A 25,628-nucleotide genomic window follows, 5' to 3' on the forward strand; every position below is an offset into this window, starting at 1 on the left:
ACCGTACCAGCAACTGAAGCTATTGATCATGATTTTTCCGGCTAATTTGATCATCATTTTTAAAGTAATATTACCGAAAATTGCCACAAATGTGGCATGAAGGTTCAACTGATAATGTTAAAGTTCGGCAGGTTCTGAGTGTTTGGACACCGGTTGTTTATTTTTGCTGCGATAAGACACGAATCATTTTCCCAAGCATGAGGTACCTTGTCAAACTGTAAGCAGCTTTAGGACTGCGTTAGTGCGTTACCTGTCTTTAATATTTAGAACGTTTACAATACAGAGTGGAGGTGGCCGCGACACGCATGCACAGCTGACAACCTACACCAAGGGCTTCAAACACACGGCCCGCGAGCCGCATGCAGCCCGTGACTCGCTGGGATGCGGCCCGCAGGCAGTGGCGGATCCAAAGAGGGGGGGGGGGCGGTGGGGGCGAACACCCCTCCCCCCCAAACGCCTCGCCAGGCAACCCCTCCCCCCCCCCCAGGGTTCTTCGTCAGCTCGAAGAAAAAGCGTAAGCAATCGACAAGAGGGACAAAAGATTAGAACAGCGGTGGGTGGACGCGCCTGCTGGGCGCTTCCAAAGTGGGGTTTATCTCCGTCAAGGTCACGGTACGTCTTCCCGACAGGGACGGCGCCAGGAGTTTCGAAGTGGAGAGTCAGTGGGGAGGCGCACCAAATATCAGGGTCCTCGACTGCATGCACACTTCCAAACAAGGCCAGCCCGTCGAGCACGGGGGGAAAATACCTTCAACATATCTAGTCCCCCTTTCTCTCTCCCTCTGTATCCCTCTCTCTCTCTGGAGGTTTTCTGCGAAAAATTTGTGCCCTGAAAGCTCCCAAACGCGGACGCCAAGCAGCCTTCCTCAAGGGTACGATCCTATACACAGCGGATTACCCTTCCTTTCTGGCGGCCGCCTTTTCATCACTTTTCGTTTGTTGGTTTCTTCGTGGTTCTGGGCTTGTCTTTTGGCATATTTTTTTTGGCTAGCTTTGATATGCTGTCGCCCACGGGCTCACTAAAGGTATCTTATTGGCACGGTATGCTCATTGCCAAGGGAAGTGCGGAGGGGACGTACCACGAAGAGACGTTCCAGGGGGTGGGGGGGGGGGGTGCAGCTTGTACAACCAGGTGACCAATTGCTTTTCTTCTCAACTGAGAGAGGAAGCAAATGCTCTGGGTACAGTGTAGTCTGGGTCTGAGCTTCTCCTGAAGACGCTCCGGACTTCCCCATGACCTCGGCTTAAACATAAGCCCGCTTTCGTCCTCGCCTCCCTCACCGAGGATCCGCGCCGCAGCGCGGAATACAGAAAGAAGCCGACGAGCGCCAGAAGGGGGAGATGTTTCCTCTAATGGGCTTCATACTGCCTGTGGTACGACTTCTCCTGGCGGGAAGCTAATAAAAGAAAGATAAACGGTACGAGGCCTACACGGGGTCCTCAAGCCGACGCCGTAGGCATTTATTTGCATACAATGCCGTTTCAACTTAGGGCGGCGGGAGATATTTTAGGAAAGGCGCCCTTTACCCCTTGTCTACCCTTGGCGCCGTCTATACTTTTCGAGTTAAACGCGGCTTCTGTCGATTGACGGCAGAGCTTTCGCGCGGCTTTGCAGGGGCGAATATGTGTGTGTCGAACGGAGCAGAGGTGGGGCTTGCTGGTTTGCAACTGCGGCTTCGAATTCCCTACGTAGGGACTTGGGGAAAACGAGCCCTTTCAAAGATGCGACTATACATAAATTAAATAGACAGTGCCTGTGCCCGTTCGAGTGAACACCGACTCCCAAGCATGCTGCAGCCGTGATCGGCCTTTAGCCCAGTTGAGATTCGCCGACCGGACAACCGCTCTGCCCCATCATATCTCTGCACGTTTCCTCTCGACCCTGACGAATGAGCTAACTACGTAGAAACAAGTAAGGGTTCCTTTCGTACAGAAAATATCCAGACGAAGTGCAATTAAATATAATTTGGAAGGATCCATTACTGGTTGAAGGTCTTGTCTAAGTTTAAAAGTTATAGTTGCCAAACTGCAACACGCTTTCAAAAATATTCAACAATTATTCGTTTTCGTTCTCTCGAGTTGCATCCAGAACACGTAAAAACACGAGTTTGGGATGGAAATGCCGCATGTGCTGCGCTCTGGACATTCCAAATATACGGCGAACAACCGACGAACTTGCCTGGCAGCGTTCGTTTCGCTCGCTGCGTCAACAGTGTTTTGACGCCGCGAGCAGCATCGAAGCCGCCGGGCCATTCTTGTCGCTTGTTTGCAAGGTACTCGCTCCACTGAAGCAACCGGCGACAATAAAAAGTATGTTTTAAAACCACGTTTTTCTATGCCAAGTTTAATCTCAAAGAACAGCCGAGTTTTAGATTAAAGCGTTTTTCGCATTGTCATTAGCTGCATGAGCTTCCTCCGTATAGTTGGCAAAGGTTGACTCTCCGTACATACTCTGCGGGTGTAACGAGAATACATAAATATTCAAGCAAAATGAGCCCAAAAGTTGTAGCCCTGCCGGGGATATCTGAGCCATCAAGTTGCACTGTCTGCAATTGTCACAGCCGCTATAGCACCAAACATTCATCCCCAGTAGTTAAACTTCTTTTTCTATTTCTAGCGCGCTGCCACGCGAATGGAGTAATCCCGTTTCCTATTAACTACAAAATTCCTTGCGTTATGGTGTTCAGAAAGGATAGTGCCACCACAATTTTCTAGATACTTACCTCTAGCGTGGTCACCCGAAAGGCTTTAATTCAAAGAGTTCATCCCCGACAGGCAAACCGATACAAAAGCTCTCAAGATCTATGTTATGTTATCAGAGTTTAGTAAAAACGATAACTCCACAAAAAATATAAACACTCCCCACCCCCCTCCCCGTTTTACACCGAGGAACCGCCCCCCCTAAAACGGAGGTCTTGATCCGCCCCTGCCCGCAGGCAATCGGCTTCAAGCACCCGTTCCCATGTCTCGAGCGCTAGAAATGGGGGCAAAAAGCCGCTCCTACCTTTCAACGCGGCGCACTCGAAACGTGTTAAGCGGAGCATTGCGCGGTTAAGTCTCAGAAACGCAATCACAAAATCATGCTGCCATTCCATGCAAACAAGCTTCAACGGGCAAGTCTCGCGACTAAAATGCGCAGGATATCCAACCTCCTTGCTAACATCAGTGGCCGAAAGACTTATCAAAGACATCAAGCAAGAGGACCACATTAAACAAAAGGAAAAAGACGGGGCCAAAAAACCGATCATTGTGCCATATATTCACAACTTTTCCCACTGTCTAAGGAAAATAGCTAATAGAGTTAACCTGGAAATCGTCTTCTCACCCCCTAACAAACTTCATAGCCTGTGCAAAAGAGTAAATACACCCACAAGAACCACAGTCCCAGGTGCACGAAGAAACGTAAAAACATCTTCTTACGGTGTACCGAAAAGGTGGTCTACTCCTTCCCTCTATCCGGTGGACGACCATATATAGGACAGACCGGACAGTGCGCAAACGATCGCCTTTGTGAGCACAACTGCACTATCACTAACAAAAACTCCGGACACCTGGGAATTCACTACCGAGACTGTGGCTGCTAAGCGCAGCTGGGGAAATGCACAGTGGTTAGGCAGGAACCACGACAAGCTAACAAGAGAAATCACGAAAGCAGAGAACATTGCCAGACAAGAGGAGAGATGTGTCAGCACTCCTTCCATAATGTTATCCAAAAAGAACTAGAGTACTTAGCCGTACAATAATTTTACGGTTTAGCTTCCTATAATAAAAAAAAAAGAAGGAAGAAGGCAAGGGTAATTTTTTGCCATCGAAACTCTAGTCCACAAAGAAAGACGAAAACAAAAATTGTAAATATTGTCACGAATGAAGGTGACGAAAAGCCGAACAGTGAACTGAAAATAAAGATTTAATGGGCGAACTTGTGCCAATCAAAAATAAATAACGAAAGAGCGTCGAGGTACAGAAAAGCGGGCGGCGGTTCGGCGGCACTACAGAGCGCTAGCGAGACTGGGACTGACTCGACAAGGTCGCGGGCAGCTGCTTATCTACCGTGCGTCACTATCTCGAAAATTCGGCAAAGAAGGTTCGAGCGTCGCGCGCTCGGGGCGAGGATGAACTGGCACTTTCGAGAATAACAAAGCAGAGGGAAAGCTACGTCTGCTGCGAGAATGACCGGGAATCTTCTAGAAGACCGTGACCAAGCGTTGCCTTCTCGGCTCTGCGGACGGCATTATCCCCCCCTTTAAAAGTGCATCGCCCCGATGCAAAACGAAAGGAAAACGGAAATGGCTAAAACAATTACGGCGAAACAAAACAAACATGCAGTGTCACAATCCTAACGCGCGTAGAACGGCTTGAGTCGAACTACGTGGACGACTTCGGGCCGTGGCTGGCGGCGTCCTGATGGGCGAGTTCCGTCGGGGAATACCTCGTAGTTCAAGTCCCCAAGGCGGCGGATGACCTTGTAGGGTCCGAAGTAGCGTTTTAACCGTTTCTCGCTGAGGCCGCGGCGGCGAATGGGCGTCCACACCCATACCCTGTCTCCGGGCTGGAACTCCACGTCACGGCGGCGAAGGTTGTACTGGCCAGCGTCCACACGTTGCTGGTCCTCTATTCGAAGACGGGCTAGTTGGCGTACTTCTTCTGCTCGTTGGGTGACCAGCTGGGCGTCGTCAGTGCCGTCGTCCGTCGGGTCTTGGGGCAGCATGGAGTCGAGCATCGTCGTCACCTTTCCGCCGTGCACCAGCTGAAATGGTGTAATGCCGGTAGTTTCTTGAATCGCCGTGTTGTAAGCAAACGTGACGTAGGGCAACACGTCATCCCACGTCTTGTGTTCAACGTCCACGTACATCGAAATCATGTCGGCGATGGTCTTGTTTAGTCGCTCCGTCAGCCCGTTGGTCTGCGGGTGGTATGCCGTGGTGCGGCGGTGGTCGGTGTGGCTCAGGCGGAGTATCTCTTGTGTCAGTTGCGCCATGAACGAGGATCCTCGGTCCGTAATCAGGACTTGGGGAGCGCCGTGTCGGAGGACGATAGACTCCACGAAGAACTTGGCAACTTCCACGGCGGTCCCCGACGGGAGTGCTTTTGTCTCGGCGTACCTGGTGAGATAATCAGTTGCCACGATTATCCACCGGTTTCCCTGCGCCGACGGTGAGAAAGGTCCGAGAAGATCCATTCCAACCTGCTCGAATGGTGCAGTTGGGGGCGCGATCGGCTGCAGGAGACCTACCGGCTTCGTCGGTGGTTTCTTGCGTCGTTGGCATTCGTGGCACGAACGGACGTAGAGGTGGACAGTCTTCGGGAGCTTGGGCCAGTAGTATTTTTCTCGGAACCGTGCAAGAGTCCTACTGTAGCCAAGGTGACCAGATGTTGGGACGTCGTGACAGGGTTGGAAGATCTCTTCTCGAAGAGATCTTCCAAGCCTCTATAAAGAGAACTTCCTCCCCGAAGTTCTCTTTATAGAGGAGACCTCTCCGGACGGCGAATCTTGGCAGGTCACGCGAGAAGGCTCGGGGAATCGTACCCCCTCGTCCCTCCAAGTGGTCGATCAGTGCACGCAACTCAGGATCGTCCCGCTGGAGCGCTGCCATGCCGTGAATGCTCACCGCGCCAAGAAAGTGGTCGTCGTCGTCGTTGTCGTCGTCGTCTTTGGCACATCCGGCAGCTGACTCGACAGGGGCTCTGGACAGGCAGTCGGCGTCGCTGTGTTTTCGGCCTGACTTGTAGACCACGGTTACGTCGTACTCTTGCAGTCGTAGGCTCCATCGAGCGAGGCGTCCCGATGGGTCCTTTAGGCTCGCTAACCAACACAGCGAATGGTGGTCGGTGACCACCCGAAAAGGAGTCCCGTACAGGTATGGGTGGAATTTCGTGATGGCCCAGATGACGGCCAGACATTCCTACTCGGTCGTCGAGTAATTGCGTTCCGCGTTCGACAGCGTCCGGCTAGCGTATGCGATCACGCACTCCGCACCGTCTTGTCGTTGGACCAGTACCGCTCTGAGTCCTGTATTACTGGCGTCCGTGTGGACCTCCGTTTCGGCTGATTGGTCGAAGTGGCCGAGAATCGGTGGTGACTGGAGCCGTCGCTTTAGTTCGTCGAATGCCTGTTTTTGTTCTTCACCCCAGTCGAAGTTCACGGCGTCTTTCGTAAGGTGCGTTAGCGGCGCAGAAAGCTTGGCGAAATCCTAAACGAATCGCCGGTAGTATGCGCAAAGTCCAAGGAATCTTCGAACGGCCTTTTTGTCGGTGGGCGGTGGAAAGGCCGCTACGGCGCGAGTTTTCTCAGGGTCAGGACTTACACCTTCGTTGCTCACAACGTGGCCCAGGAATTCAGTTCGCCGTAGGCAAACCGGCACTTCGTCGGCTTGAGGGTGAGTCCTGCGGTCCTGATTGCTTCAAAAACGGCACGGAGGCGTCGCAAATGCTCGTCGAAGTTGGCCGAGAATACCACGACGTCATCGAGGCAAACGAGACAGCTCTGCCACTTGAGGCCTGCCAGGACGGTGTCCATGACACGTTGGAACGTTGCCGGCGCCGTGCACAGTCCGAAGGGCCTCACCTTGAACTCAAACTGTCCGTCGGGCGTGACGAAGGCAGTCTTGTCTCGGTCCCGTTCGTCGACTTCGATCTGCCAGTAGCCACTCTTAAGGTCCACCGACAAAGAGTATCGGGAGTGGCGCAGCCGGTCCAGCGTGTCGTCGATGCGGGGGAGCGGATACACGTCTTTCTTCGTGACCGCGTTGAGCCGCCGGTAGTCAACGCAGAATCGAAGCGTTCCGTCTTTCTTCTTTACCAGCACAACTGAAGAGGCCCACGGGCTGCTCGAAGGCTGAATGATGTCGTCGTTGAGCATCTCCTGTAGTTGTTCATGAATGGCCTCTCATTCCTTTGGGGAGACCCGGTACGGCGGCCGATGCACAGGGAGCGCGTCGTCGTTGGTAATGATGCGGTGTTTCGCGACTGTTGTCTGGCGCACCCTCGACGTCGTCGCAAAGCAGTCGCCGAACTGGGCGAGGAGGTCTCTGAGCTGTCGTCATTCCGTGGCGCTGAGCTTGGGGTTAACGTCAAACTGTTGCGGCACTGTACTGGACGGCTGACATGGCGAGGGCTCGTCGGAGATCGCGGCGATTTCGGCGTCGGCCCGGAGTTCCTCGACGTGTCCTATAGTGGCACCTTTCGTTAGATGCTGCGCCTCCGGTCGAAAGTTCGTCACGAGGACCACACAACGTCTATCCTGCAGCTCTGCTACGCCCCTTGCGACGCCTATTCCTCTTCCGAGAAGCAGTTGGACGTTGCCTTCCAGAAGGACTTTCCCGCTGGCAACTGCGTCGGTCACGACGGGCACAAGAACACTCGACCGTGGCGGCAGGTTCACGTAGTCCGCAATGACTCGGACGGCGGCTGGCGACGTTTTTGATTCCTCCGGAGGTAGCACGGGCTTTCGCAGCGTCAACCTGTTTGCTCCAAGGTCGATCACGGCACCGTACTCAGAAAGGAAGTCCATGCCAAGGATGACGTCTCTCGAACAGTCTTTGAGGACGACGAATTTGACGGGACAGGACTCTCCGTAGATGTCCACGCGCGCAGTACACCTTCCCACTGGTGTGATGAGATGTCCGCCGGCGGTTCGTATTTTGGGGCCATTCCACGGCGTCATCACTTTCCGAAGGCGGCGAGAGAGCTTCCCACTTAAAACGGAATAGTCTGCTCCGGTGTCGACGAGTGCCTTCGCGTCGTGGCCGTCGATTGTAACGTCGAGGTTATTCGACACCGTCACAGAAGCGTCGCTCTTATCCGTTTCGTCGCTAGTGTGGGAGACCTCCGACGTTTTTTGGAGGATATTGGCGTCGTTCGTCACCGGCAATACCACCTAACGGTATTGCCGCACTCAGTTTTCCCGGCGAGGCAAGGGGGACAGGCTTTCTCGGCGGGACCGGCGGAAGGGCGATGGCGAGCGTCGGGGAGATGGTGAACGGAATCCTCGGCGGCGAGACGACTCAGGAGATGAAGAGCGGCGGAGGTAGTCTTCGATGTCCCGCGGTCGCTCTCCAAGACGTGGTCGAGGGTCGTTGGGCGCAAACCCTCGTAGGCCCAGCTGTCGGTAGGGGCATCGTCGGTAGATGTGGCCTGCTTCACCACAGTCGTAGCACAGGGGGCGTCGATCAGCCGTCCGCCACACGTCAGTCTTCCTGGGCGCCGGTTGTTCTTGCCGGACGCACTGAGGTCGGTCGTCGAGACGTCGGAGGTACGGCGATGCTGGTGTGTCTTGTCGTTGCGGCGCAGGAGGTTGACGGGCAGGAACTGGCGGTCGTCGAGCCGTGGCGGCGTCGCTCACCGTTGGTTGTTCCGGTGGTGGCAGGTCGACGGGAGCCTCCTGCTGGAAGGCTCGCTGCACCTCCTCCCGCACTACTTCCGCCATAGAAAGCGAGGCAGGGCGATCGGCAGTGGGCAGAACCTTCCTGAATTCTTCTCGAACGACGTCGCGGATTATCTGCCGCAGGTGTTTGATGCCGATACCATTGACATCGGAGCGAGGTGGTGAGACAGCCGGAACCGTTGACACACCGGTGCGTCGTTGATAGTGCACAGCTCTGGCCAACAGCGCTCGCTCGATGTTGGTTGCCTCGGCCACGAAGCCATCTACCGTCGTCGGGGGGCTGCGGACAAGGCCACCGAAGATTTCACTCTTGACGCCCCTCATGAGGAAGCGCAACTTCTTCTCCTCGGTTGCTTGAGGGTCGGCGCGTGTACAGAGTCGTAGCACGTCTTCAACGTAGCTTGTCACGCTTTCGTCGGGGGCTTGTGTCCGCGTCTGGAGCAGGTCCTCCGCATTCTGTCGCCGGTGTTGGTTCGAGAATGTTCGCCTCAACTCGGCAGCGCAGATACCCCACGATGTAAGCGAAGCCTCGTGGTTTTCGAACCAGTGCCTCGCGGTGCCTTCCAGCGAGAAGTAGAGGTTCTGGAGGCGCTGCTCGGCGTTCCATCCGTTGTGGCGGGCGACGCGCTCATAGTGAAGGATCCAGTCCTCGACGTCTTCATAGATTTCGCCATGGAAAGTTGTCGGCGATCGGGGGGCGACGGGCAGGACAACGACGGGCGGGGCGGTCATCGTCGTGGTCTTCTTTGATTTCCGCGGCGGGGGTCCGAGTTCAGGAGCTTGCCCTTGAAGACGGCGGCTGGCACGATGCTCTGAGTCTTGAACGGAAGGTCGTCGGAAAATGGGGCTTGTTGACCGAGTTCTTCTAGGGGTACGCTGCACGGGTTTTGTACCCCGCACCTCCACCAGAAATGTCACGAATGAAGGTGACGAAAAGCCAAACAGTGAACTGAAAATAAAGATTTAATGGGCGAACTTGTGCCAACCAAAAATAAATAACGAAAGGGCGTCGAGGCAGCAGAAAAGCGGGCGGCGGTTCGGCGGCACTACAGAGCGCTAGCGAGACTGGGACTGACTCGACAAGGTCGCGGGCAGCTGCTTATCTACCGTGCGTCACTATCTCGAAAATTCGGCAAAGAAGGTTCAAGCGTCGCGCGCTCGGGGCGGGGATGAACTGGCACTTTCGAGAATAACAAAGCAGAGGGAAAGTTACGTCTGCTGCGAGAATGACCGGGAATCTTCTAGAAGACCGTGACCAAGCGTTGCCTTCTGGGCTCTGCGGGCGGCAATATAACCCAAAGTTGTCAGTCAGCGCTGTGTAAGTGGCTCTTATTTTTAGGGTTGTGCGAATAGTGGTTCGAATCAAATAGCGCTCCGTCATTCATAGCCATGACAGTGCATGGGAAAGTCATGACGGAAGGTTCTTTCAACAGTGCAGAAGCTAGGGATGACGCTGCACTATTCGATACCGACCACTATTCGCACACCTCTACTTATTTTGTGTCCATGAAAGCTTTGGAGTGCTTGTTTTGAGAGTGCGCTGTTTTCTTGTCAGTCGGCTAGAAATATCAAGCGCCTTAATGATCTCATGTCGCCGATTCATTTCCGCTCGACACGTAGCTGTGCTCTTGTAACGTATTGCATAGTTTATAATATTTTGTTTTCATTTGCCTTGCTTTTCGTTTTAATTTTTGCTTCCCAGCATTCTTCGCTCAAGGACGGACACTCGCTGCATGAACTCTCGCTCAGGCCCCAAGTTCACGCCGCCTGCGCCATCATCAAGACTGGACCAGCTGACCTCCGTCTGTGAGATTGCGGCGAGAGTCCCGAAGTGTGATCGACACGACTTTGTCGGGGCGGTGGCCTGCGTGGTTCGCCACCACGGTAGCGCGAATGCGCCGGTACGCTCGCAGGTGACATGCGTCGTGGAGGAGCTCCGCCGATCAGACCTGGTGCTCTTGGAGATTGAGAAGGTGGGCCGATTCGTCATAATTAAAAGAAACAAATTCAGAAAGAAAGTGCATCAGGCCCTAAAAAAAAAACTTTGTTCCCCTAAAAAAACGCCCATCGGGAGCACTCCGCTTCGATGTCAAATCTGTTTGCCCAATTCCCTCAACCTCTCCTCCTAAAAACGCTAGTTTCTGCCCCGTCTAAACAGTACTGCATCATGTTTGCTACGTCGCGGGCACGCGCCGAGCTTATTATCGGGGCTCACACTCTGTTATCGTGACACACGCTCTGTAGCAACTTCATCTTTTCCCTCTTCTTTACCTTCTTTCCATAACACCCTACAAATACGATAACTGAATAAACAAACGTGTTCTTATGCTTCCCGGAACTGGCTCGTTCGTGTCTTCCATCGAAACACATTAAAACATGCTGTCAGGAGTGGTCACGCACGGGCCCTGCCACTAATCAGCGGCTGGCGCCCCAGAATATTCGGCATGGAATGTTTGAAGCCACTGGAGCACCTGCGGCTGAGTGGTGACATCGGAAAGAACTGGCGCCACTTCAAACAGAAGTTTATTGTGACTGCGTCAGCTCCAGGTTGAAAGCCTTTACCAGGACCCACGCAGACCGCACTGCTACTAAGCGTAGCTGGCGACGACGCCTTGAAAGTCTACAATAACTTCATCTCCAATGAAGGTGAGAGCCAGCAGGATTATGCGACCGTCATCAAAAAGTTCAACGAGTACTGCGCAATGCAGTTGAACGAAGTGCACGAATGCTACCTGTTTCGCCAACGTGTTCAAGCAAAGGTGAACCGTCAGAACAGTTAATCAGAGATCTAAGGAAGCTGGCACAGCCATGCAACTTCAGCACTATGACGGACTCTATTGTTCGTGACCAAATTGTTTTTGGAACGAACAACGACAAAGTCCGCGAAAAACTGCTGCGCTAACACAAGCTGACGTTGGCGAGGGCGGAACAAGCGTGCAAGGCGGCCGAGTTATCGGACGCTCAAAGCGAGCTTTGGGCACGCGAACAACAAGTTAGCGCAGTGAAGGCTACACCGAGCATCGCACCGGATACAGCACAGAACGACGGCAGAGCGCAAGAGCGACAGGTCGACTTTGCAAGGACGCGTTCGAGCAACGACGAGCCACCGGGAGGGTTCAAGTGCCGAACTGCCCGGCATTCGGACGCACCTGTCGGCGATGCGGAGGAAAAAACCATTTGGCTGTACGCTGCAACAACAACAAGCAAGTCTCCGAAATCAAAAGCGACGAAGAAGAATTCGACATCCTCGACGTCTCGGTCGACAGTGTCATGCGACAACGCGACTGGGTGGTCCAAGCACAAGTGGCGAAGAAGGTGCTCGAACTCAAGTTCGACACAGGCGCTCAAGCCAATCTTCTGCCATACTGCATGTTCCGAAGATTGCAACCAAGGATGCAATTGAAGGCCATCAACTCCATGCTTCGTTCCTACGACGGAGGGTTCATCAAGCCCCTTGGAGTGATGAAAACGAAAACCACCGTATGCAACAGATCAGCTGACATTGACTTTTTTGTGGTAAAAAGGGGACGCCAAGCCATACGAGGTCTGCACGACAGTGAACTGCTGGGGCTGTTTAGACGGTCGGTCAACGCCGTGACGGCAAGCAGCAGCGATCAAGTGGTCAAAGAGTTCCATCAAGTCTTCACCGGCATTGGGTGCCTTCAACGGTCACACAAGATGGTACTGCGGGAAGACGCTGTTCTCGTCGTTCAGATGACCTTACGTGTGAATCTCGCCTTGCAAGAGCCACTCTGACGAGGACTAGACCGGATGCTGAAGGCAGGCATTGTTGTCAAAGCATAGGAAACGACGGACTGGGTGAGTCCCTTAGTGATTGTAATGAAAAAAAAACGGAGGACTAAGAGTGTGCGCTCTGTGGTGTTTGTTCTTCCCATGCCCCTGTCTTCAAAGTGCATTCATGTTTTCTAGTGTGCATGGACCCGAGAAATATCAATGAATGCTTGAAGCGCGAACACTATGAGATGCCGCGATGAGAAAACATCGAGGCGGAAATCGCGGAAGCAGTATTTTCCTCCCGTTTAGATGCTAACTCGGGTTTCCACCAAATACCACTGGACGACGAGACGACCAGAATTTGCACATTCACGATTCCCATCGGCCGTTATCGATTTCTGAGACTGCCGTTCAAAATAGCGTCGGCCTCGGAAGTTTTCCAAAAGACAATGAGTCAGATATTTGACGCGATAGCGGGGGTACGCGTTTATGTCGATGACATTTTGATATGGGCTGCCACAAGAGGGGAGCGCGATGAAAGACTGAGGGCTGTCCTGGAAGCAGCACGCAATGCAGGTCTCACATTCAACGCCGCAAAGTGCGAAATAGGGGTGACAAAACTTTCCTTTCTGGGTGACATAATCTCCGAGGAGGGCATCCGGCCAAGTCCCGCCACCGTGAGCTTCGTGCTTGACATACCAGCACCCACCGACAAGCTAGGAGTGCAGAGAATGCTCTGCGTTGTTAATGACTTCGGGAAGTTTCTGCCAGCTCTTATTGAAAAAACACAACTGATGCGCCAGCTAATAAAGAAAGACTCGATGTTCGAGTGGAGCGAAACTCATGGAAAGGAATGGAACGAGCTGTGCAAGTGCCTCAGCATGAAGCCTGTGTTGGCCATTTTCGGCCCCCAAAAAGACAACGAAGTAACATTGGATGCTTCTTCAAATGGCATAGGGTCAGCTCTTATGCAGCGCCACAGGGAAGCATGGAAACAACTTGCTTATGCCTCACGTGTACTAACAGACACACAGAGAAGATACTCACAGATTGAAAAAAAGTAATGGCGGTTGTATATGGATGCGAAAAATTTCATCACTTCGCGTATAGGCGAAAGGTGATTCTCAAAGCCGATCACCGCTCGCTGATAGCAATCTCCAAAATCTCGCAAAAGGCAATTGATGACATACAACCGCGACTGCAGCGGTCTTTCATTCGTTTGCTGAAATACGATTTCCAACTCCAGTTTATTCCAGGAAAGCAGCTGGCGCTGGCGGACATGCTGCCACGAGCTCCAGTCAGCAGTCAACACAAGGACGAAACCAACGAGGAAGCGGAAGTACATGCCAAGAGGGTTGCGTCTTCAATCGTCAGTGAAGCGACTCGGGTAGGGTAATCGGAAGAATCGAATAATGACAGTTATTTGAAGAGCGTCATGGAATGTATGAAAGCCAACCGTCCGGTAGGACAGCTTAGGTCCTTCTCACTGGAATTATCAGTGGTGAACACTGTGTTGTTTAAAGGCTGCAAATTTGTGATACAAACCAGCATGTGTCCTGAGATACTGCGCAGAATTCATGATGGGCACATGGGACTTAACAAGTGCAAATCACGAGCACGCCGTGTCGTCTTTTGGCCTGGTCTTAATTCAGACATTGACGACCTTGTGAGCAAGTGCGAAGTTTGCCGAAAGTACGCTTACAAGCAACCTACATTCTAAAAAAAAAGTATCACCTTACACCCTTTTGTCCCATATAATACACCCCAAAACTTCATTTAAACGTACAGCGCCCTATAATCGAACAGACGGGCCCAAATTTTACGAGGGGCTTGATAACGGTGCGATATAACTTTATAAATTGCTAAAGTACGTATCAAAGAGCAAAGAAAGAAAACATGGAGTTTTTGCAGCAGGGCCAAGAAAACTTCGATAATCTTTTTTTTTTTGTAGTCAATAATACGTACATTAGCTATCTTAATGAGTTTTACCACACGGTTATCAAGCCCCTTATAATATTTGCGGCCGTTTGTTCGATAGTAGGGCGCTGTACGTTGAATTGCAGTTTTGGGTTGTATTATATGGGACAAAGGGTGTAATAATACACCCTTTTTTTCTGGGAGTGTATAGTGAGCCTCTCATTATACGTCCTGCTCCTGGGTACGCTTGGTACAGAATCGGTGTCGACATTTTTGAGTATGCCAGGAGGTCTTACCTGTGCGCGTTCGACGCATTATCAAACTTCCCAGATGTAGAATTGCTGCGCGACACATTAACCGCTACAGTCATCGAAAGGCTAAGTGCGACGTTCGCAAGGTATGGCATCCGAATAGAAGTGTGTACCGATGGGGGGCCGCTGTTCACGAGCCGAGAATTTGCCAGCTTTGCAAAGAACTACGATTTTAAACACTCCATTTCCAGCCCTAGGTTTCCTCGCTCGAACGGCCAAGCGGAAATGGGGGTGCAGGTGGTTAAAAGAGCTCTTAAGAAAACGACCGAAGGAAAAAACGATTTCTGGCTTGGACTGCTCAGTTACAGGTCCAGTCTTTTGGAAGACGGCAAGTCTCCAGGAGAGCAGCTTCAAGGCCGACAACTGCGGACGCCAATACCAGAATTCAACGAAACACCACGCATAGTAGTAGACAAGCGTCGTCAGACGCAGCCGAAGAGGAGTCATCTTCCAGCATTGCAAGAAGGACAAGTGGTCCACATCAAGGGTGACACATGAGCAATGAAGGCGAAGCTAATCAACAGGACGCAGCCCAGGTCTTATCAGGTCGCACACAGAAAATGGCAACGTTCTACGACGTAATCGCCAGCATCTGCGCGCAACGAAAGAACAGTTCCACCGTTCCGAAGAATACTCGTCGGATGAAGAAAACTCAAACGACGAGACACTGGAATAACTTCAACGACCCTCAGGCAGCGTGGCCATGACAGCACCAGTGCTGAGAAGGTCCACACGCAACAGAAGACCTCCAGAGTGGCTAGGCTATGGCGAGAACTTTGTTCAAGGCTCATGACAAGTGTTCCCGCACCGAGTGTCGAGCTACTACGCTGTCGACATGCTGTACTTTTTTTCATTTAAAGAAAGGAAGATGTATCATGTTTGCTAAGTTAAGGGCACGCGCCGAGCTTATTATCGGGGCTCCCACTCTGTTATCGTGACGCACGCTCTGTAGCAACTTCACTCTTTACCTCTTTTTTACCTTTTTCTTATAACACCCTACAAATACGACAACTGAATAAACAAACATGTTCTTATGCTTCCCAGAACTGGCTCGTTCGTGTCTTCCATCGAAACACATCGAAACAACCACCTTTACATCTTCACGGCAAAAACGCACAAGCCAAACATTCCCCTTCGAAGCATAATCTAGGAAAGGGGGGGGGGGGTGTTGACAGAAACCTCTTGCCCTTTACGTACAAAAGCACTCTTTTTCTATCAATCTCCCCCGCACTTTCCGCTTTAAGGGCTCCCATGAGGTGATTGATTTTATTTGACCTTTGCACTTCGATCAAGACCACAACATGTTATCGATGGATGTCGAGGACATGTAATGCAATCTCGACCTCGGAGTTGTTTTGAGCTGTGTACCTGAGGCAATTGACCTGCATGGTACGACGAAGTTACAAAACGCGTCCGGAATCCCGGTTGGAGGCTTCCTCGATCTCCTTCGGCTCTACCTCGGCTCGACTTTGGTTGAGCACTAGGGAGGAGTCTTCATTGAGAGGTCGGGGTGTGTATCAGTTCCTGCCTCCCGCCGACCCTCAGCAAGATTTATCTATTTTTGTGAATCGCGTGGTGAAGGAGCATATAGCTCGCACTCGAAATGAATGTAAGATCTTCTGATACGTTGACGACTACATGGTCCTTAACTATGTGTCCATCTCAGATGTTTCCATTCTTCAGGCATTCAAACTAACGGCAGCGACCTCACCTCCAAAAAATAGATCTTACTCAGGAGGGCCTCCAATTCTTCGATATTCGACTAATCCACCGATCTCACGGTCCATGCTGGTTTTTTCAACAGCGCTCCGAGAAACTTGTCCTGCCTCTCTCTAGCCATCATTCGAAAACCGTTAAGTTTGGAATTGTTCAGTATCTCCTTTACAGGTCTTGCAAACCTTCATGCTGTCACAAACCAGAAGGAACCGGTTGCTGCAGGCCACCAGGTTCCGGAGGGCAGGTTACCCAGGAGACCTCATAGATACCGTCAGCAAGAAACTCATACTGCTGTCTAGGAGCCGTCCTAAAGAGACCCCCTCCAGGCCCCGGTCTACCCACCCTGCTTGCATCTCTTGCTCCTTCAGCACGGCACACTGAGTGCGCGTGCTTGCACATAGATTCGGCACCAGAGTTATTTTCACATTTAAATTTAAATTGGGAGGCATGTGCAAGCGCGTAATCAACCCAGAACCTCCACTGCATGCGCAAAAAAAACATGCACAGTGCTTCCGGCCAATGCTTTTGGCCCTGCACAAGGGAGAAGGTGAATAGCATTCCTCCTGCGTGCGGAGCCGGGTACATCGATCAGACGGGGCGCTGCGTGAATGACCGTCTCCGTGAGCACGCCAAGGAGATCTCGTCTCTTTCTACGAACTCCTTCCATCCAGTCGTGGCTCACACCAAAAACGGCCCCTTGTGCACTCCTGAGTTCTCGAAAAGCAAAGTTTTCGGCTGCACAAATCTGGATTCGGCAGGGAAATCCTTGAGTCTCTACGTATTAAATCTTCGGTCTCAAACCTCTCCAGGCCTTCCCTTTCTATTTCTGATCGAGAAATTCACTTCCTGCGAGGCGAGAGGGTTCCCCCAAAGATATAAAAAAAGTCAGAATTTCCGTATCTTCCCCTCGTTCTCCTGTCCGTGTCCTTCTGCCCTCTAACCTTCCCCAAAAAGGCACCACCGACACCTGGGCCTCCCTGTAACGGTGACGTGTCAAATGACACAGAGCAGACTCCCACCTTCCGCCGTACACGCATAGCTGCGGACATCGCCACATGGCTCACGCTTCTCTCATTCACTACCCTTCCTCTCTACCTTCGTGACGTCCCCCGTTGAGCTTCAGGAGGCGAAGACAAACCAGTAAACGTTCTGTTCAAACTCACAAAATCGAAAGCCAGTGTTGCCTGTTTCTCTTCAATGTCCCTGTTTCGCAATCATAAACAATCCTAGGAGTTCAAGATTCTCATCTTCGAAAATCAACACGCTTAAAAGACAAGCTTTTTTTTTTCAAAATCCTACTAGCTATACAAACAACTAGTAAAGCAAAATCTTTCGTATCATATATTTATTTCGGCACATGTTTAGCTGGAATAATTCCATAGAGAACTGAGCAACGGGAACGACAGCGTGCTTGCTCTCTTGCATTAAAAATGGAAGCGCGGTTTTGGGGTGGAGCCGTTTTAATTCGAGTTATTATATCAGGTAAGCACCCAAAGTAATCCCATAAATAAATCAAAGCTAAAGATGTCACTCCTGAACTACGAGTTAACAAAAACCCGAGAGCAGAAGCTCCCTTCTCAATAAAATCCTCTAACCCCCCACCCATCCCTTACGCTGGCCTTCGACCTTTCGGGGGATGGGCTATCTGGCCCCCACACTCGAACGAGTTTGAGACCCCTGACATATACAGCTAAAATGTTTTGGACGTTTGCAGTCAATGTGAAAATTTTCAAAGGAATGTGAAATTGTGAGCTAGTTGGCTTGAGGGAAGAAAATGCACGGTTTATAAGAATAACCACGTGTACCGCTGACATCGGATAAATAAACTGGATTTCAAACTCCGATACCACGTAGTATTTGCTTACTCACGTTTGAGAAAAAAGAATTTGCATACATTTTGGAAGGAGTTTAAATTCCTAGTGTTAATTATGGGTTCCTGGTTGCTTTTCTGGAAAAGGCAAGCTAGTGCCACGTGTTCTTTTCAGTGCAAGTAACAATTTATTAAGCTTGTTATTAACACCATTCGTTGCGAAAGAGGCCTAGCTCTTGGTCAATAACATGCATTTAAAAAAAATTATATTAATTCATCAAGTATGCTTCTCATCGATTAAATCGGATGCAGCCATCATTTAAGAGGACCTGAGTACGTTGTGGCGCATATTGTAATGCTGCTTTCTGAAGAGTTTCATCTTAATTATAAGATCATTACAACTCCTCACAAGTTACTAAATAGCAAAGCGCCTACAGAATTACATAAAATTGATCATCTACATTATATCCTGGTCGTGGTTTCAAGCGCTCCTCGAGTAAAACGTCTCTAAGAAACTATACGTATATCATTTAAAAATTATGTACGTGTGATTAACGGTTATCTTATATAGGTAAAAGTTGTTTAAAATTCTGAGCTTACTCGAGTCTCGACTGGGATCTTGCCACTGAGGTCCGTTAGAACAAAGTTTTCTGAGAGTATGGAACTCTTTTTTAACTGTAGGACAAGTCCATCTTTAACTTGCAGCACTTTGTCACTCGTAAGGTCTCTTGTTTCCAGGACATTCGGATAAACGACTTCGAATTTCGGGGGTTTCCCTGTAAACACAATTATAGAGGTGAACTGAAAAGTTAAATCCCATTCCCCTTCACACCTCTTATAATGTGTCTTCCATAAATATTCGCTTTAGGTTAGTCAACACAATGCTTCGGCAGCCTCATAGTTTAGAAAATACACACTTTGAATAAATTCACGTGCTGAAAGCGAAGGCACTTTGTAAAATATTTATGCATCAATATTTTTATCTTCATCAATTTTTAACCAAGGTAGCACGTTTTCTGGGGGACAAGATTTGTTATTTGTCTGGCAAGTTAGGGCACTGACAGTCCCTAGTACTCGAGGTATGACTAAACTTTATATTCCTCTTTGGCCGTAGTTTTTGGCTCTAAACCGGCAAAAAAAAATGCTAGAATCAGGTTTTACTGCTGCTTGCTTGCTTGATACCCAGCTTTTTGGCTCAAAAAACTTTGGCAATGATGTGACATACAAGAAAAAGGGCACAAAAATGTATAAACGAATACTTTAGCACTAATTAACGCACTAGAGCAAGCTTTATTGGGCCCAAGTTAGACTCCTAGGTTTTCCGAGATTGAGCCAAACATGGCGTTTCTCTGGCGTATTACCAGGAGACGCCTTGTATTGCCTAATTTAGGCGTGTGCCAACGTATACAGGGTGTTTCAGAGAATGCAGGCCAAATCGCTCCTGCGAAAACTACTCATCGCGACGAAAAAAAGGCTTGTGGCGTTGTGGTCCTGGGCCAGGGGCCCATTTAAGCAAATTATCAAAGTCCGGGATAACTAACTTGTTAATTATTTTGCCTCATTAACCTTATAATATTGTGTTTAAGGGAATGGTTTAAATTAGAAAATTGCTCAGCATCATCGAAAACCACAACACCAACAAATTGCAGAACGATAGAACTCAAGCGAAGCATTTTACGGCTTTCTGAAAAACTGCGAAAATAATACGGGTTTTTAAGTTTCGGTTTGTTATCGGAGCGGATCTTGGCCGCGGAAGCACCGCGCCCCGTGGAGAGATAGTGCAACCAGAGTCTGCTGCGTCGCGCGATGACAGCGCAGCAGAGGTTGGTTGCACTATCTCTTCGCGGGGCGCGGTGCAGTCGGGGCGGAGTTGCGCTCCGATAACAAACCGAAACTTTAACACCCGTCGATTTTGTGCGGTGTTTCAGAAAGCCGTAAAATGCTTCGCGTGCCTTCTATAGTTCTGCAATTTGTTGATTTAGTGGTTTTCGATGATGCTGAGCAATTTTCTCATTTAAACCATGCCCTTAAACACAATATTAAAATTTAATTAAGCAAAAATAATTAACAAGTTAATTATCCCGGACTTTAACATTTTCTTAAATGGGCCCCTGGCCCACGACCAAAACGCCACAAGCCTTTTTTCATTGTGATCAGTAGTTTTTGCAGAAGCGATTTGGCCTGCGTTCTCTGAAACACCCTGTATATATATATAGAGAGAGAGACCAACACGCGGCCCTGACGTCACGCAGATGCGGCGGCGCTGTCGACGGCACTGCGCTTGCGCAGACGCTTCACTCCTCCCGAATTAGGTTGCTGCGCACGCGCAGTGTGTGTGGGCAAACGCGGCCTTGTTTGGAAACAGCGTGTCGGTCCATATATAACGGGCATGGTGGCGGGGGGCCGAAGGCGTAGGTATATAACTGGGAAGAAAAGAGAACCCTTGGTGAAAACAGCAACAACCGATGGTTTATTCTTTGACGTTTCGGCCGGAGTCCGGCCTTCGTCAGCTCACTCTAAAAAAAAAGGGTATCACCTTACACCCTTTTGTCCCATATAATACACCCCAAAACTTCATTTCGACATACAGCGCCCTATAGTCGAACAGACGGCACCACATTTTACCAGGGGCTTGATAACGGTGCCATATAACTTATTAAATTTATGTAGTACCTATCAAAGACCAAAGAAAGAAAACACTGAGCTTTTGCAGTACGGCCAAGAAAACTCCGATAATGTTTTTTGTATTCAATAATACGTACATCAGCTATCATAATAAGTTGTACCAGACGGCTATCAAGCCCCTCGTAAACTTTGGGGCCGCCTGTTCGATCATGGGGCGTTGTACGTCGAATTGAAGTTTTGGGGTGTATTATATGGGACAAGGGGTGTAATAATACACCTTTTTTTCTGAGAGTGAGGAAGGCCGGACTCCGGCCGAAACTTCGAAGGATAAACCTTCGGTTGTTGCTGTTTTCACTAAGGGTTTTCTTTTCTTCTCAGTTATATATATATATATATATATATATATAATCGAAATGAGGTAGAGTTGCGAATTGGGATAGCTGGTAACAGTTAAACATGATCAAATACATCCTCAGTAAACACAGACGAAGAACAAGAAACGAACACGACAGGAAATCGGCTCCCAAAGAAATCTTATTAAAGAAATTACACATACACAGTTTAAAACAGTCGCCCACCAGGCAACTAGAGGCCGCAGAAATATCGCCTTAGAAATTGGCACTCATGTTAAACCGAAGGTATGATAACTCATCGTATAACACCACCGATGGCTCACACCATCTGTCCGCCAACGAAGAAATAAATGCTTCAATTATTTCTTTAGTCACTCAGTCTCGGTGTCTGCCCAAAACAAAAGCGTCACCAAAAGAAGGCATACGGGATCAATTTCAGCAATGTAGCACCCCTGTGATACACTCGTCGTTCCCCACCAGTGTTGCCAACTCGAAAATTGAAAACCCTCAATTGGAATCCCGAAAACCACTAAAAACCGCTAAATCCAAAACACAGCGCAAAAATGAATTTTTAACAATATTTTTTTTGCTTTAATCCTTGCCCAAAACATATCAATGTCATCTGAAAGGAAGCTTTCCTTTTGTTGTGACTAGAAATCTATCACGCCGCGACAGAGTTCACTTAGGTGATACGAAGCCAAAATTGTGGTGTGGGCGCATACGAACATGGCTTGGGACTCTTCAGCAGTGCGTGACTGGTCAGACTTCGACTTCCGTTCAACTCGTAACGTCGTCTGCCTGCCAGAGGAGAAAGATGCAGCGGCCGAGACATGCTTTTTTGTTGCAGCGTGCGCGACCAAATCCACGTGCTGTGCAGATAGTTCCGTTCTGCAATAGCTGTACCTGGTTCGTCTGCTATCACAAGGAACCTCCAGTAGGGAGCCTTTTAGTTTGGCGTCTTGTAGCAAGGCTTTTCTAAACTTATGAGCGGACTTCACCGGGCCCATTGCACGACGCAGTCACACAAACGTCAAAGGAACATTGGAAATTTATGCTGTTCAAACGTGCGCAGACAAAACAGGGAGGCATGTTCCGATATTTGACACCTTAATGTTTTCATGACGTTACAGCCATTACTCTCACTAACCAGAAGATTACTGAGTGTAAACAACGACGACTGTGGCGGATTATGGATACGACAAGTGTATAGCTGACAGTAAATTGATACAAAACTTCTGTATCTCTAAGAAACCGCCAAGATTACAAAAAACGGCTAAAATTCCCGCCACCCGCAAAACAATAATTTATCCCGCTAAACAGAACCAAAAACCGCTAAATTGGCAACCCTGTAACCCCCCCTCCGCCGGCGATCTTCGGTTGCTAGGGGTTGTGGCGCCATCCCGTGGCGACGCTGCGAACTCTATAAACGTGTGTTGCAACGATGTCCAAGGTCAGTACATGTACCAGGGCACTAATGCAAACTAACTAAAAACGTCCTATGCTACTATGAAAAAAAAAAGTGTACCGTCCAACGTTCCACATGTTTACGTAGCAGCTTGGGCGAGTTGGTTGCTGATTTTTACACACACTACAGCACACTATAGCGAACAACACTCACTCCTTACACACGAAGAATAAGGCGAAATTCAAACAAATTGCGCTGACTAACAACTCGTTTTTATATATATATATATAAAAAAACGGGAAATTCCGGAAATTCGGTAAATTCGGTAGTGCAAAAGGTTGAAGACAAATGGGAAATTCGGGAAATTCGGTAGTGCAAGAGGCACAAGACAAAGTATACTTTGTCTTCTACCTCTTGCAGTACCGAATTTCCCGAATCACGAGCACCGATCTCCTAGACGCCTAAAATGTTTTTCTCTCTTTCTGTCAGGTGTAAAGATACTACTACAGTTTAAAGTGTACTAATACAGTTTTAATAATCCCTGGCGATATGTTCAGCTTCCATAATTTCTCTAGTTAATTGGTTACTGTCCCTACCTAAAATTGTACAGGAAGGCAGGTGAACGTCGCACCCACAATCACGGCAGTGTATGCCTAGATGGCCAGAGTTAGCTCTGGTGCTGTTGTTTTTGTGTTCACGGAGCCTATCATTAAGGCATCGTCCGGTCTGCTCTATGCACACTTTCCCGCACGAAAGGGGAAATGAGTACACCACTTCCTCGGCGCACTCAACGAAGCTGTTCGCATAAGTTGGCAAGCTTATTAGGAGCAGAGAAGACGACGTTGATGTTGAACTTCTTAAGTACAAAACGAGCGTGTTGGTAACGGTAATTACACATGAGGAAGATACATAGAAGTGGGGACGGACAACGAAGACTTCGTTGTCCGTCCGCCCTTCTATGTATCTTCCTCATGTCTAATGTTGAACTTGTTAGCGATTTTCTTGATTCCATGGGAGAACCTGTGGAAGTAGGGAAGAACGACAGGTCTCGTGGCTCTATCTCTGGCTCTTGGTGTGACAGATGTTCCCTTATTTTTTGTTTTCAAGATGCTCTCTGCAATCGATGTTAATAACGAGATGGGATATCCGGCAGATGTTAATCTTGAAATTTGCGCATCAAAGCTTACAGAAATAGAGTGCTCGCACGATTTTTGAAGACACTTGTTTAGACATAATTTTACGATTCCTCGCTTTACCAGCTTAGAATGTTCCGAATTATACGGAAGAGTTAGTTTTTTACCCATTGGCTCATATTTCCAGCATATATGAGTGTATTGGAATTTGAACCTGAAATCTAGGAATCGGATTGCTCTTCCGGAAGCTCATGAGTAATCTCCAACGGTTTCAGGCAGTTTTTAAAGGTTCATAGAACACCGACTACAGTGGTTGGAAAATTGCTGTTCTCGGCGTCAAAAAAGATCAAATAATCGTCAACGTACCGAAATACTCTCGCAACTCTGGGGGAGTCAAGCCAATTGTTCAATAGTCTGTCTTAGTGGGCGAGATAGAGATCACTTAGCACTGGAGCTATGCACGACCCAATGCAAACACCTTTCTTCTGTAAATAAGTTTTTTTTTTTACTTTCCAGGTAATAAAGCTCGAGTGTAGATAAACCGAGAGTAGATGTAGAAAATTGTCTTCGGAAATACCCGAGGAATTTCGGAAGGCTATGCCACCAAAAGAATCAATACTCTTTCCTACACATCGCAAAAGGCCGTCCTGGGGCAGTTCGTAGTATAGGCCTTTTATGTCGATGGAAAAAGCTTCTACGTAATTATAACTCTGCTGTGCCAGGATTTGGATGACCTCGTTGGAACACCTAATTAAGAAAGGGTCGTCAATTATCAGATCTAGTTTTGCTTTGAGAAAAGGGGCGAGTGATTTCTGCCAAGATCCCTTTTAGGATACAATACCTTTGTAGGGGTAAGCGGGTTTAGGGGTTTTGGCACTGAAAAATACACTGAGGTTTTGCAACTTGTTGCGATCGATGTGGGTGCAAAGTTTTTTTCAGTTCATATGACTGGCACAATTGCCTAGCATATTTTCGGCCTTACTAGGGAGACATCTTCATGACATTGGAAAACTGACTCGATCGCTGAGATGGCTTTTGTCCCCAACATATCTTGGTGCATGACAGCAAAGCCTCCTTCTTTGTCTGCAGGCAAAAGAAATAGGGAATGCTCTTGTAGATATTTAATCACCCTCCTGGTAGATATAGAGGAGGCCTGTGGTACTTGTCTGAGTAGCAGGTCAACTCCTTCAGATGTAACTCGGTCGACTTCCAACTCAGGAGCACGGCGCGAGACCTGGCGGAAAAACGATATCACTTTTTGCGGTGACCTCTTTGGTTCCACAGCAAATTTGGAACCAAGACTGAGAACACTTTGCACAGCATGGGGTAGATTAATGTCACCTATGACATGCACAGGATTGCTCGGACCTTTCACCTTTTTGGGTGATTGATTGCGGAGATGTCTCAATGTAAGTCGCCAAAAATATTCTGTTAGGCAATCAGTGTGGAGAGAGTGCTCATGTCAAATGCTTCTCCCATACGGAAGATTGCGTAGGCTCACGTAAAGAAAAGTCCGGTAGAAACGTATCTGTCTATGCCATTCCGATTGTAATATCTTGCACATTCTAGTGCCGTGGCCGACTGATCGGGCGAAAATTCCAAAAAAGACTTTTACCTCAGGTGGTAACATCTTGTTGCGGATGCAATATCCGAAGGTTCTTGCCTGACACACGCTAACGGCAATCCAGATGACAAGAAAACTTGGGGTCCAGAAGAGATGCGGAGGAAGGCCCGATGTACTAGATCGGGCCTTTCTCCGCATCTGATGGTGGTGGTTGAAATTTCAACTTCTGGAAGTAAACAATCACCACGTAAACAAAATCCCAAGCTTATTTTTAATTTCTCTAAAGCTGAGGATGAGTCCATTATTGACGCGCGGGAACTTTCCCTCGACACGTTTTTAAATATGTGCTCGGACGGTTGTTCTATTGACCTTCTTTGGGGCTTTTTTAAGGAGGTTGTGCTTAAATGTTTACGCCGTTTTGTTCCGATGAGCACTATAGTTGCACGCAAGCATAACCAGTGAATAACTCGTGAAATTCTGCACTTGAAACGGAGAATTAATCGTGTTAGGAAGTGCAACACATTTTTACCTATCTCTGAAATTAGAAGACAACTTAAAGCAGTGATTCGCCTCGCCAGGTTTCGATTCAATAGTGTCACTCTGCAAACATTTTTGAAAGAATCGCCTGATAAATTCTGGAGGGCGTTATCGCCGGCCCGAAAAAAGATTTCCACGC

The 25,628-nt window shown here is 49.0% G+C and overlaps 1 protein-coding gene across 1 annotated transcript in view; it reads right to left on the reverse strand.

Moving 5' to 3' along the window:
• The window catches only part of LOC115323545 (venom metalloproteinase antarease-like TtrivMP_A), a 195,646-nt gene that overhangs the window by 121,805 nt on the left and 48,213 nt on the right, over positions 1-25,628 (reverse strand). Inside the window, exon 2 of the mRNA XM_040217617.1 lies at positions 18,473-18,648. Coding sequence (XP_040073551.1) covers positions 18,473-18,648 — 176 coding nt within the window. The remainder of the gene's footprint in view (positions 1-18,472; positions 18,649-25,628) is intronic.

This window comes from Ixodes scapularis, unplaced genomic scaffold (assembly GCF_016920785.2).
Source record: "Ixodes scapularis isolate PalLabHiFi unplaced genomic scaffold, ASM1692078v2 PGA_scaffold4__175_contigs__length_147842914, whole genome shotgun sequence".
NCBI lineage: Eukaryota > Metazoa > Arthropoda > Arachnida > Ixodida > Ixodidae > Ixodes > Ixodes scapularis.